This window comes from Lissotriton helveticus, chromosome 1_1 (genome assembly GCF_964261635.1).
Source record: "Lissotriton helveticus chromosome 1_1, aLisHel1.1, whole genome shotgun sequence".
NCBI lineage: Eukaryota > Metazoa > Chordata > Amphibia > Caudata > Salamandridae > Lissotriton > Lissotriton helveticus.
Window position 1 is genome coordinate 1,910,311,848 of NC_136057.1, and position 12,540 is coordinate 1,910,324,387.

The 12,540-nt window shown below is 52.8% G+C and overlaps 1 protein-coding gene across 1 annotated transcript in view; it reads left to right on the forward strand.

The window, feature by feature from the left end:
- The window catches only part of KLHL20 (kelch like family member 20), a 243,629-nt gene that overhangs the window by 181,105 nt on the left and 49,984 nt on the right, over positions 1-12,540 (forward strand). Inside the window, exon 10 of the mRNA XM_078643044.1 lies at positions 7,473-7,681. Coding sequence (XP_078499170.1) covers positions 7,473-7,681 — 209 coding nt within the window. The remainder of the gene's footprint in view (positions 1-7,472; positions 7,682-12,540) is intronic.

The following is a 12,540-nucleotide window of genomic DNA, read 5'->3' on the forward strand; positions in this document are numbered from 1 at the left end:
AAAATGCCAACACTTTGCCGCCAGGTTCCCTCACCCACAGTCGCAGGGGAATGCGATATGGATGAACTAGTCAGGCAAATTTGCGTACGCTTTTCCCCCAGCCCCTCTAATACCGCTGGTCGCAAGAAAGCTAAGGCAGCACGCGATGACTCTCATCCTAGTTGCTCCAACGTGGGCGCGCCAGGCTTGGTACACCACATTCCTCGAACTCTCAGTGGTGCCGCATCAAAGACTACGCCTCACGCCCAGTCTTTTGACGCAGAACCATGGAGAAATTCAGCATCCAGATCCGCAACAGCTCAACCTGGCGATCTGGCTCCTGAAGTCCTAGAGTTTGGATACCTTAACCTACCTCCGGAATGCATGAACATCATCAAGGAGGCAAGGAAGCCAACTACCAGAGCATGCTATGCTGCAAAATGGAAGCGTTTTGTCATTTACTGTACAGCCAATGACATCAACCCGCTAGATGCATCTATCCCCAACATCATTTGCTATCTGTTGCATCTTTACAAGTGCAATCTAGCGTACACTTCCATTCGGATACATCTATCCGCCATAGCGGCTTATCTTCAAAACAGGCAGCATCTCTCTGTCTTCAGAGTGCCCACCATTAAAGCCTTCCTTGAAGGTCTGAAAAGAGTCATTCCCCCAAGAACACCGCCAGCTCCGGTGTGGAACCTCAATGTCGTTCTCACCAGACTGATGGGACCACCATTTGAGCCACTGCACTCGTGTGAACTCCAGTTCCTTACGTGGAAAGTAGCGTTCCTAGTAGCTATTACGTCTCTGAGGCGTGTCAGTGAGCTGCAAGCGCTCACAATCCAAGAGCCATTCATTCAAATTCATCCAAATAGGGTAGTGCTACGCACTAACCCCAAATTCCTTCCGAAGGTGGTGTCACAGTTTCATCTCAACCAAACTATTGACTTACCAGCATTCTTTCAAAACCCGCAAACGGTGGCAGAAAGAATGCTCCATACCTTAGATGTACGGAGGGCGTTGATGTACTACATAGACAGAACACAACCCTTTAGAAAGACAAAACAACTTTTTGTTGCCTTCGCACCACAACACAAAGGCAACCCTATTTCCAAAGCAGGGATAGCCAGATGGATTGTTAAGTGCATCCAGATATGTTATCAAAAGGCCAAGCGCACTTTAACAATACCCCCAAGGGCGCACTCCACACGCAAAATGGGGGCATCCATGGCTTTCCTAGGGAACATTCCTTTGGAGGATATTTGCAGAGCAGCCACGTGGGTTACACCACATACCTTTACAAAACACTACTGTGTTGATGTGCATTCCAAGCAGCAAGCTGCTGTAGGACAGGCTGTTCTAAAAACACTTTTTCAGGTTTCTGCAGCTGGCACGGGCAACCGCCGCTGATGGAGGGACTGCTATGTATTCTATGCTAAGATATGAATTTAGCAGCCCACATGCCTCGAACTGAATATGCTACTTACCAGTATGCATCTGTTCTTGGCATGTAGGGCTGCTAACATTCATATCGCCCGCCCTCCTCCCCGGTGCCTGTCGCAGCTGCAGATATACTATTGTATTTATTCATTAGCATGGACATCCTTTACACTTTTCACTCCATCTTCTGCCACAATGGCGAAAAACAATCTGGGGATGGAGCCGATGCCCATGCCCACTGTAGTCCAGGGGAGGAGCCACCTATCTCAGGATACTTCGAAGACTCTTCCAGGACAACAATGTGCGATCATCCGGACCCAACACTAGGCGGCGATCTAATGCTAAGATATGAATGTTAGCAGCCCTACATGCCAAGAACAGATGCATACTGGTAAGTAGCATATTCATTCCTCACTCGGAAAGAAGCCGTCCTGGTTGTTATCAGATCTCTTAGAAGAGTTAGTGAACTCCTGGCACTAACCATACAAGAACCATGTTTGCAAATCCATCATAACAAAGTGGTTCTTAGGACTAACCAAATATTTTTACCTTAATTCGTATCTGCCTTCCACCGTAACCAGTTTGTAGAACTCCCAGTTTTTTTCCCTCTTCCAGACTCAGTGGCAGAACGAGCTCTTCACACGCTAGATGTTAAAAGAGCAATACTCTACTACATTGAAAGAACAAAATCCTTTACAAAAACTAAACTCTTTGTGGCTTTTTCCCCACCTCATAAAAGCAATCCCTCTCAAAAGCAGGGATTGCAAGGTGGATTGTTAAGTGCATCCAAATAGGCTATCTTAAAGCCAAACGTACATTAACCATTCCCCCTAGAGCTCATTCCACATGCAAACTAGGGGCTTTTATGGCTTTCTTAGGGAACATTCCCCTAGATGACATCTGCAAGCCAGCAACTTGGTCTACACCGCACACTTTCACAAAACACTATTGTGTAGATGTGCAAGCAAAACAACAAGCTAGGGTGGGCCAGGCTGTATTAACCCTTTCGTTGCGCCCATCAGCCAACGGCCGTCGCAAGCACTACCTCCATAGTGCTGCACACGTCTGTTGGCCGACGTGGCCCTGCCCACTCAATGGAACGCCCCGCACCGCGCGTAATTGCAGCCGCGGTTAAGGTGTTAAGAACATTTTTTCAGACCACTGCAACAGATGCAGGTTAGCCACCGCTAGGGAGATAACTGGTGTATAGTCTAAGCAAGTGTATAATCTACAGCTCATATGTCTCGAATAGAAAATGCTACTTACCAGTATGCATCTATTCTTGGCATGTAGAGCTGTAGATTCATATATGCCCACCCGCCTCCCCGGATACCTCTATCTGCTGCAGTGCTATCTTACTTGGATACATCAGAATTGGACATCTCTATTTCTTACTAACTTCATCATCATCCTTTATGGCAAAAACAATCTGGAGATGGAGTCGATGCCCATGCGCACTATCACCCTAAGGGAGTCACCTATCTCGTGACTACAAAGGCTTTGACGAAGAAAAAAACAAAGTGCAAACATCCGGCCCAACACCAGAAGGCGATCTATGCAAGTATATGGCTCTACAACTCTACATGCCAAGAACAGATGCATACTGGTAAGTAGCATTTTTCTTTCTGCTCTTCATTCAGTGAGCGACCTTTGACCTCGCTCGCAGGCAGGTCGCTCCCCACGCCAATACACAGCCGCCAGCTGCCTCGTTGCTCCTGCCGCCGCCATCTCCCGCTCCCTCGTTCATACCGCTGCGTCCCTGCGGCCCCGCCCCCCTGACACACATTGGCCATCCCGCTCCCGCCTCCCAGCTGCTCCTCCCTCCCTTTCTACCTCTTAAGGGGGCTGCGCAGTGGCGTAGGAGCGGCGTTTGACCCTGCTCTCAGGCAGGTCGCTCCCCACGCCACCACACAGCCGCCAGCTGCCTCGTTGCTCCTGCCGCCGCGTCTCACGCTCCCTCGTTCCCGCCGCTGCGTCTCTCGGGCCCTGCCCCCCTGACGCCCATTGGCCACCCCGCTCCCGCCTCCCAGCTGCTGCTCCCTCCCTACCCACCTCTTATGGAGGCCGCGCAGCGAGCGTGCCGGTGGCGCACCAAAGGCGCGCCAAAGGAAAGCCCATTTGTGCCCGACCGCGCCCAGCACCAGAACCCCTGGACCCCGCGAATGCCACAACACCAGACTCCGCTACGTCGCCAGCACCCTCCACGCACCCAACGCCGGCCGAAACCACACCTGCTTCCAAGCCACACCGAAACGGACTCACGGACCTTTCACCTGCCACACCTACAGCTTCACCTGCGACAGAACCACCAAACCTCCAAGGATCGGACCCAAACACCTCCGCTGCATACTCCTCAACACCCGCTCGCACTCAAACACGCCGTCGAGCTTTGGGATCTGCTCGACACCTCTGCCCCAGACGTGGCCTTCCTGAACGACTCCTTGGCGCCCGACATCGCCATAGCTATCCCGGACGGCTACAAGATCACCCGCAGGGATCGCACCTACGGAAACGGAGGAGGAATAGCCATCGTCCACAAGTCCACCCTCAAGGTCGCCACCCACGCAGACGACACCCTTAACACCGCCGAACACCTGCACTTCGGATCCACACCGACTCCACCACCACCCTCCGAGGAATACTCATCTACAGACCACCCGGACCCTTAGCACAATTCAGCGACTCCATCATTGACCTCGCCAGCACCCACGCACTCGCCTCCACAGACTACATCCTCCTCGGGGACCTGAATTTCCACCTCAAACAACAACAACGCCAACTCCGCCACCCTGATCGACAACCTTGCCAACCTCGGCCTCAGACAACTCGTCACCGCACCCACCCACGCCGCTGGCCACACACTGGACCCCAACCAACCACGCACCACCGCACCCAACAGCGGCCTCGCCGCTGCTGGAGCAAAGTCACTGAAGACCAACTGATCACCACCCTCGCCCAGAACCCACCCACCGACCCCACCAACCCAGACGCCGCAGCCCGCAACCTCAGACAGTGGATCGACGACTGCGCCATCACCCTCGCCCCACTCAAGAAACCCTCCAACAACCACACCAGCAAGAAAGCCACCTGGTTCTCCGACAAGCTGCAGTCTTCCAAACGCGCCTGCCGGAAACTGGAGAAGATATGGCTCCACGAACGCACTCCGGACAACCACGCAGCCCACAAGGACGCCACCCGCAGACATCACCACCTCATCAGATTAGCCAAGAGATCCTCCTTCAAAGACCGCCTGGATAACAACGCACACAACAGCAAAGAGCTCTTCAGCGTCGTAAAGGAACTCTCCAACGCCAACGACATACCGCCCTCACAAGAACTGTGCAACTCACTGGCCATCTTCTTCCACCGCAAGATCGCTGACATCCATGATAGCTTCAACACCATGACCACCCCGACTATGCCAGACCCAACCTCCCCTGTGAACACCACCAGCGCCAACCGCCTGGCCTCCTGGTCCAACGACGACGAGACACGCAAGGTCATGAACTCCATCCACTCACGATCTCCGTCAGACCCGTGCCCACACCACATATTCAACAAAGCAGATGCTGCCATTGCACCCCAACTACGGAAGGTCATCAACATCTCCTTTGAAACCACGACATTCCCAGAAAGCTGGAAACTCGCCGAAATCAGCGCCCTCCTCAAAAGCCCCAAGAAGGACCTCAAGAACTTACGGCCCATCTCCCTGCTCTCGTTCCCGGCGAAGGTCATCGAGAAAATCATCAACATGCAACTGGCCCGCCACCTGGAAGACAACAAGATCTTGGACCCGTCCCAGTCCGGGTTCAGACGAAACCACAGCACCGAGACAACCCTCATCGCCGCTAGAGACATCCGGCGCCAACTAGACAACGGCGAAACATCAGCCCTCATCCTCCTGGACCTGTCTGCCGCCTTCGACACAGTCTGCCATAGTCCTCTAAAGACATGCCTCCTAGAAGCCGGAATCCAAGAGAAGGCCCTGGACTGGACCACGTCCTTCCTCTCTGGCAGAACCCAGAGCGTCCGCCTCCCGCCCTTCCGATCCGAGGCCACCAACATAATCTGCGGCGTCCCCCAGGGCTCATCCCTCAGTCCGACGCTGTTCAACATCTAAATGGCCCCCCTCGCACAAGTGGCCCGCCAACACGACCACAACATCATCTCCTACGCAGACGACGCCCAGTTCATCCTCTCCCTCACCAAGGACCCGCACACCGCCAAAACCAACCTCCACGAGGGAATGAAGGCTGTCGCTGGCTGGATGTAGAACAACCGTCTGAAGCTAAACTCGGACAAGACGGAGGTACTCCTCCTCGGACCCACCCCCTCATCCTGGGACGACTCCTGGTGGCCGACCACACTGAGAGCAGCACCAACACACACCGACCATGCACGCAATCTAGGATTCATCCTCGAGTCCACCCTCTCCATGTCTAAACAGGTCAACGCCGTCTCCTCCTCCTGCTACAATACCCTCCACATGCTCCGCAGGATCTACAAGTGGATCCCAACCGAAACAAGAAGAACGGTGACACAGGCCCTCATCAGCAGCAGACTGGACTATGGCAACGCACTCTACGCAGGAATCCCAGCCAAACACCTACGACGACTAGAACAAATCCAAAACGCCTCCGCCCGACTGATCGTCAATGTCCCCGCCACAGCCACATCACCCCCCACCTGAGAGACCTGCACTGGCTCCCCGTCGACAAGAGGATCACCTTCAAGCTCCTCACCCACGCACACAAAGCACTCCACAACGCAGGACCAGCCTACCTGAACAGCAGACTCGACTTCAAACCCGACCAGTCAGCTCCGCTCCGCCAGCCTCGCCCTCGCCGATGTCCCCCGCATCCAACAAACAACCTCCGGCGGCAGATCCTTCTCCTACCTCGCCGCCAAGACCTGGAACACCCTCCCTACCCACCTACGGCAGACCCAAGACCTACTCGCCTTCAGAAGACTCCCCAAGACCTGGCTCTTCGAGCAGTAGCGGCACCCCCTCCCCTCAGGGCCTTGAGACCCTCACGGGTAAGTAGCGTGCTTTACAAGTACTCTGATTGATTGATTGTTTAGTACTTGGATTATAGTTTTCTTACAGACAAATACTACTAGGAGGAAATACTTTTTCTGTATGTTGTGGCAATCCCTGAAGTATTGCCATATTTAAGGATTTCCTTTTCAGAAGTATCTTGAAAACCTATGTCTTTTTAGTCCAGATGTGTGGAAATAATGATACTAAGCTCTATGCTGGCCTATTCTTTCCCCCAAAAATTGTAGAGGGTTGGAGAAACATTCCATGGAGCAGGCTAGCCTAACCAGCTACGCTGGCTTAGTGCAGTATGTAGCTGCAATTAAACCATGTTTCGTGGTTGGGCCTGCATATAATGTATTTTTTGACTCTGATGTACACCTGTTTCTTTCTGTGGGTAGCACATTCATGGAGTGCATTTTTAAAATAGTCTTAGTTGCATTTTAACCCGCATAAATAATTCATCATGGGAGATAAGAAGGGGGCCTCTGTGGATGGACTCTGGAATTGCCCATTAAACGAGCCAATAGTGGTAGTGCTCTCACACATTCATGAGCCCAAATGATCCCAGAAACTACTTTTACAAAGATAACAAACTAACTTGTACAAGTGACTGTGAAGAGGGAGAGATTATGTACGAAGCAAGGTGGAATAACTTGAACAAGCATTTATTAGGAAATGGAGGACCTATGCGTAAAGGCAAAAATGTGTGCAGGGGATTTGAAAGTACCAGTGCATAGGGTTGTGCAAGAAATGCAGCAGACTCTTAAGGGAGATTATGCCTTTCGCTGTCAAGATACAGGGCGAAAACCTGTGCATGTGGTTGTGCAGGGGAAAGGAGATACAACAACTGTCCAGGACTCTTTTCAGATGTAATAAATTTGACCTCGCATGTGTGGGAGAAATGTACTACAGGGGTTTGGACTGAAAGCTCCTCTGTTGGGGTAGAATGGTGTTTTTTTCCACACTATAGAACGCATTCTTCTGCTTACTATTGTTCCTATCTCCGCAGTGGAACGCTACAACCCTCAGGAGAATCGTTGGCATACCATCGCCCCAATGGGCACGAGGAGGAAACACCTAGGCTGTGCGGTTTACCAGGATATGATCTATGCAGTTGGTGGACGGGATGACACTACTGAGCTTAGCAGTGCCGAGCGCTACAATCCCAGAACCAATCAGTGGTCTCCAGTTGTTGCAATGACGTCACGGCGAAGTGGAGTGAGTATTAAGAGATGCCAGACTCTTGTCTTCATAAAAGGCACTTTATTTTTTTTTTACTGAGCGGACAAATCATGGTGGTTTTGCACTGTTTGCAGCTCAATAATTTCTATATTTCTGTTATTGAAAGTGTCTGTTTTCGAAGGCTGAACGAAAGAAAATATATGCAATAGTCTGTTACACCTATCTTGACTTCTAATCCAAAATCTTCTGCAACAAACCTTCCTGCACAATTTTTAGAACAGACCGCTCCAGCCTGTTACTACGCCTATATGTTGCTCCTTCATGTAACTGACAAAGTAGAAGCACAAATGTAAACGTTAATCTACAAATTAAAAACTGTTATTCAGCTGAAGCTGGATTTAAATTGGAGTTAATTGTAAGATCAAAATTAACGTCTCATTTCTACACTTCAGAGAAACCATTCAGAAAAAGAAATCTTTTTTTCCTGTGTAATGCATATACCCTACTGTAGCCTCCTATGCAGTTTTTGCACACCTTCATACAACAGTGCATTTCTCAACAAAACTCTTACCAAGCAAGCATCATAGTCCAGCTAAATCAGCAAATCTATTTCAGAGCTCCACAGAAACACCCAGTAACACTTGTTAAATCTCACACATACTAACTTGCCAGGCAATGCGCACTAACAAATAACTCTGAACATAAAGCCGTGGTGTGAGGAAACTGGCCTTTTCTAGGTTTACCACTACTTGTTGCCCCCATTTTGACTGCTAGGTACTGGCGTAACTTCCCTGAAATGCTCTTAACGGTTAATTGGCTTGTCCCCAATTGGCATAGCCTAACTTACTAGTGTATGGTACCAGGGTGTACCCAGGGCCTGTAAATTAGAGAGTCCCCCAGGGATTGCAGCACGTGTTGTGCCTCCCTGAGTGGAACAAGGTAAAACATGGCTGCCACTGCAGACCTGAAGGGCAGTTTTTAACTGCTAACTAGACTGCCATTTAAGGGAATGGCAAAGCCCAAGCCTCGCTTTTAAATAAATGTAAGTCACCCCTAAAGTAGGCCTAATGAACCCTAAGGCAAGGTGCTGTATGTCCGAAAGTGGAGCATATACGTTTACATGCTCCAACAGTGAAAACCTAGATTGTCGTTTTTACTGTGGAAAGGCTAGTATTCCAGTTTACAACTACAGAGTTACATACTGATACCTCAGCCCTGCTAGCATCTGCATGGGACTACTAAAGTTGGTATTGTAACGGATCAAAAGAATCCGTGCATGGGGGCGTGGCTAGCAGCCAACGATGGCGGCCGCAGCTTAGAGAGGCTCCCGTGGGAAGGAGGCATCCCGCATTAATCCGCTATCTTCATCCGACTAATATTAATGTCTGAAGGGGCGGACCGTGTCTAGAGCCCTTGCGGCGCTCATCGGAGCGTTCCAGAGACCGAAAGGACAGGCGATCGCCTTGAGCCGGCTCGCGGAGCGAAGGGGAGGAGGGGCCTGTTGTCCTCCGGAAAGCTGCGGTGTGGAGTGCGGCTGGAGCCCGAGCGGAAGTCGGCCGTCGGCGGCTGGGACGGGGCGGAAGTGCCGGACCCGCGGTCGTTCTGCCTGTCGGCGACCGGACCTACAATTCAATCCCCAGGACTTGGTGAGGCATCTTGCGGAGCCCGGCGGAGGTACACTCGCCCACAGCCCCGGCGTGGCAGGTCCGGAGCGACGGGGCGGGCGCCCGGGGGACGGCAGCCGCCATATTGAGGGTCGGGCCCTCTTGATACTGCAGCCCCCACCATCCACACAGCGGTCGGAGGCACCGCACCGGCGAACGAGGGAAGAGGGGTGCCCCCGTCCCTGTGAGCGGCGGCCGGCAGAGAAGCCATCGGTGAGTCCTGCGCAGCCCTCCCCCTCCCCCAACGCTCCACAGCGCACAACTGACCACGGGCGCACCTGGGGAGTCGGGGGTACAGCGGAGAAGAGCGCCAGACAGCAGCATTTGCTACCGCACGTGGCGGTGGGAAGAGTAGCCCCTCATTCGGTCTGGCATTGCTGACACGATAGTGGAGGGGGCTCACCTGGCCTTCCCGGCAGCCATCTCATCGGGCGCAAACGTGGTGGACAGCACGGCTGCTTGCACCCAGGTTGGCCTTCCACTAACAAGCTACACTGCGTGCCCTCCGATTGCCACCTGGGACGGCCACAGTTGTTGAGACCCGAACGAGGGACTTTGGGCCCGAGTGTTAGTCGCGGACCCATCGCTGCAGGACTCATCTCTTTACTGGCCCTGACTTGCCGTATAGGTGGGGGAACACACCGCCCACGGAGGAAAGGCCATGTCAAACAGAGGGCCCAAGCTCACGGCAGCGCAAGCTAAATTGAACAGATTCGCATACGAACAACAGACACCTCCCCAGGAACAGCGCAAATCCACAGGGAAGACGATGGACTCGGAGAGCGCCAAAAAAGTCACGCTTGAAGATGTAATGGCAGCGCTGGCACAGGTTCAGGTCACGGTGGGGGCCACGGCCACGGACGTCACATTGATACGAGCGGACCTTCAGAAAATCAACGAAAGGGTCAAGCAAGTGGAGGTAGTCGCTAAATCCTTGGTGGAAGACGTGTCTGAACTGCAAACAGCGGTAGAAAGGCTACAAACAGACAACAAATTTCTCAGGGACAAACTGGATGATCAAGAAGGGCGCTCACGACGCAACAACGTCCGAATTCTAGGCGTGCCGGAATCGGAGGACACGGGCGCTCTTGACCTCTATGTGGAGGACCTGATCAACACCAGACTCCAACCGAAGGGTCTCTCCAACTTCTTTTCGGTGGAAAGGGCACATAGGGTCCCGGGAGGAAAGCCTAAACCTGGAGGACCGCCAAGACCGATCCTTGCAAGGCTGTTCAACTTCCGAGACCGCGACGCCATCCTACAAGCGGCGAGAGTGGCACCTGCTATTCAGATACAGAACTCACGGATTGCCTTCTTTCCAGACTACACGGCCGAGGTGTCCAGAAAGCGAAGAACGTTCCTTGAGATTAAAAAGACGCTGAGGGAAAAGGAGCTGCCCTACTCGATGCTCTTCCCGGCCCGACTGCGAGTAGTGGCGGACAAGAAAGTGTGGTTTTTTGATTCCCCGGAGGCGGCTCGCGACTGGCTTGAGGGTTGGCGCACGGACGACCGCTCGAAGAGACACCAGCGGTCCAACCACAGCCAAGGAGACGACAATGGAACTGGTTCCCAAACGTCGGGCCGGGGGGGTGCGGGAGGCTCCCCACCCCGCGGCCGTACCGGCAAAGGCGGAATAGAATGACTCGCTCTCATGGTCCTGGAATTGCGTTACCTGCTGAACAATGGTTGATATATGCAATAGCCGCGAGCAGACTCTGACACGGGTGGACCCCGGAAGCACGTGGGGATGCCGCCTGATCGGGGAGACACTCTCCCCCCACACGCAAGTACACTGGTTAAGGGGAGGTTTAAGCACTCTGCTCAGTTGGGGGGGCGGGCAGTTGAAAGTCCGTTAGGCAGGGGTGCAGGGAGGGGGGAACAGGGGAAGGGAAGTTTTGTTAAAGTTAGGAATTCACATGTAAGGTCAACACAAACACGTTGCTTTCACCTTAATTCTCAGATGCTTGGTGGGGTGAACGAAGACTGGCCCCCTTGGCCGAACCCCTCATACGTCCTACCACAGGTACACGTACCACACGCTCAGGACTCCCACTCCCTTTGTCATGCCTTAGAACTCACGCCGCCAAATGGCTGGGAGCCAGATCCCTGAGGCAGATGGCGTAGCCTCGGAGTCTCAGCGCTCATCCCTGAGGTTATTGTCCTGGAACGTGAGGGGGCTGGGGGACAAAGTGAAGCGGGGTCTGGTGTTAACCGCACTTAAACGACAGAGACCCACCATAGCGCTGCTGCAGGAAACACACCTGACAGGGGGGGCTACCAAAGCGATGGATAGGAAGGGATACAAAATGATGGTGCATTCGAGTTTTACGTCTGGGTCGAGGGGTACTGGCATTATGATACGGAGGGCCTCGCAATTCATCCCTTTACAAACCAGGAAAGACGATCAGGGCTGCTTTGCCGCGCTGCAGGGACAGTGGGAGGGTAGGCTTCTTAATATAGTATCCGTCTATGTCCCACCGGCACTACACTCGGTGCAGCTTCCAAAGCTGGGTGATTTTCTGCTATCTCTGCCCGAGGGTGAGGTTATCCTAGGGGGGGACTTTAATGCCATAGTGGACACACAATTAGACAGGTTCCCGGCATCATCTCCCACGACATGGACCCCCCGCCTACAGCGTTTCATTACGGCTATGGGCCTAACAGACGTGTGGAGACTCCTTCACCCTTCTCTACAGCAGTACACGTTTCACTCCGCCGTTCACGGCAGTATGACGAGAATAGATCACTTTTTAACCCTGGGAGATGCGCTCCGACTTGTGGACGCAATAGAGATCCACCCCCGAGGTATTTCAGACCACTCGCCAATCTCTCTCACACTCTCCTCCCAGGAAAGGTCCCGTAAACGCATTTACCCCATACACGCCACCTACCTAAAGATTCCCCAGGTCCGCAAGGCCCTTAAGAGAGCGACAACACATTACTTTACTGAGAATGAGGGTTCAGTGCGCTCACCAGGGGTACTTTGGGAAGCCTACAAGGCGGTCTTGAGGGGTCAAGCCATAAGCTCCATCACGAGACATAAACGGGAACAGGCACAAGAGTTGGATAAATTGGAACTGACACTGCACACCTTGCAGACAGCACACGAACGTCACCCATCCCCAACCTCCTTACATGCACTTGACATACAGCAGCGGCTATACAACGATCATTTGCGCATTCAGGTACGGAAACAGATTACCGACACACAGGATCGGGTTTATGAGGTAG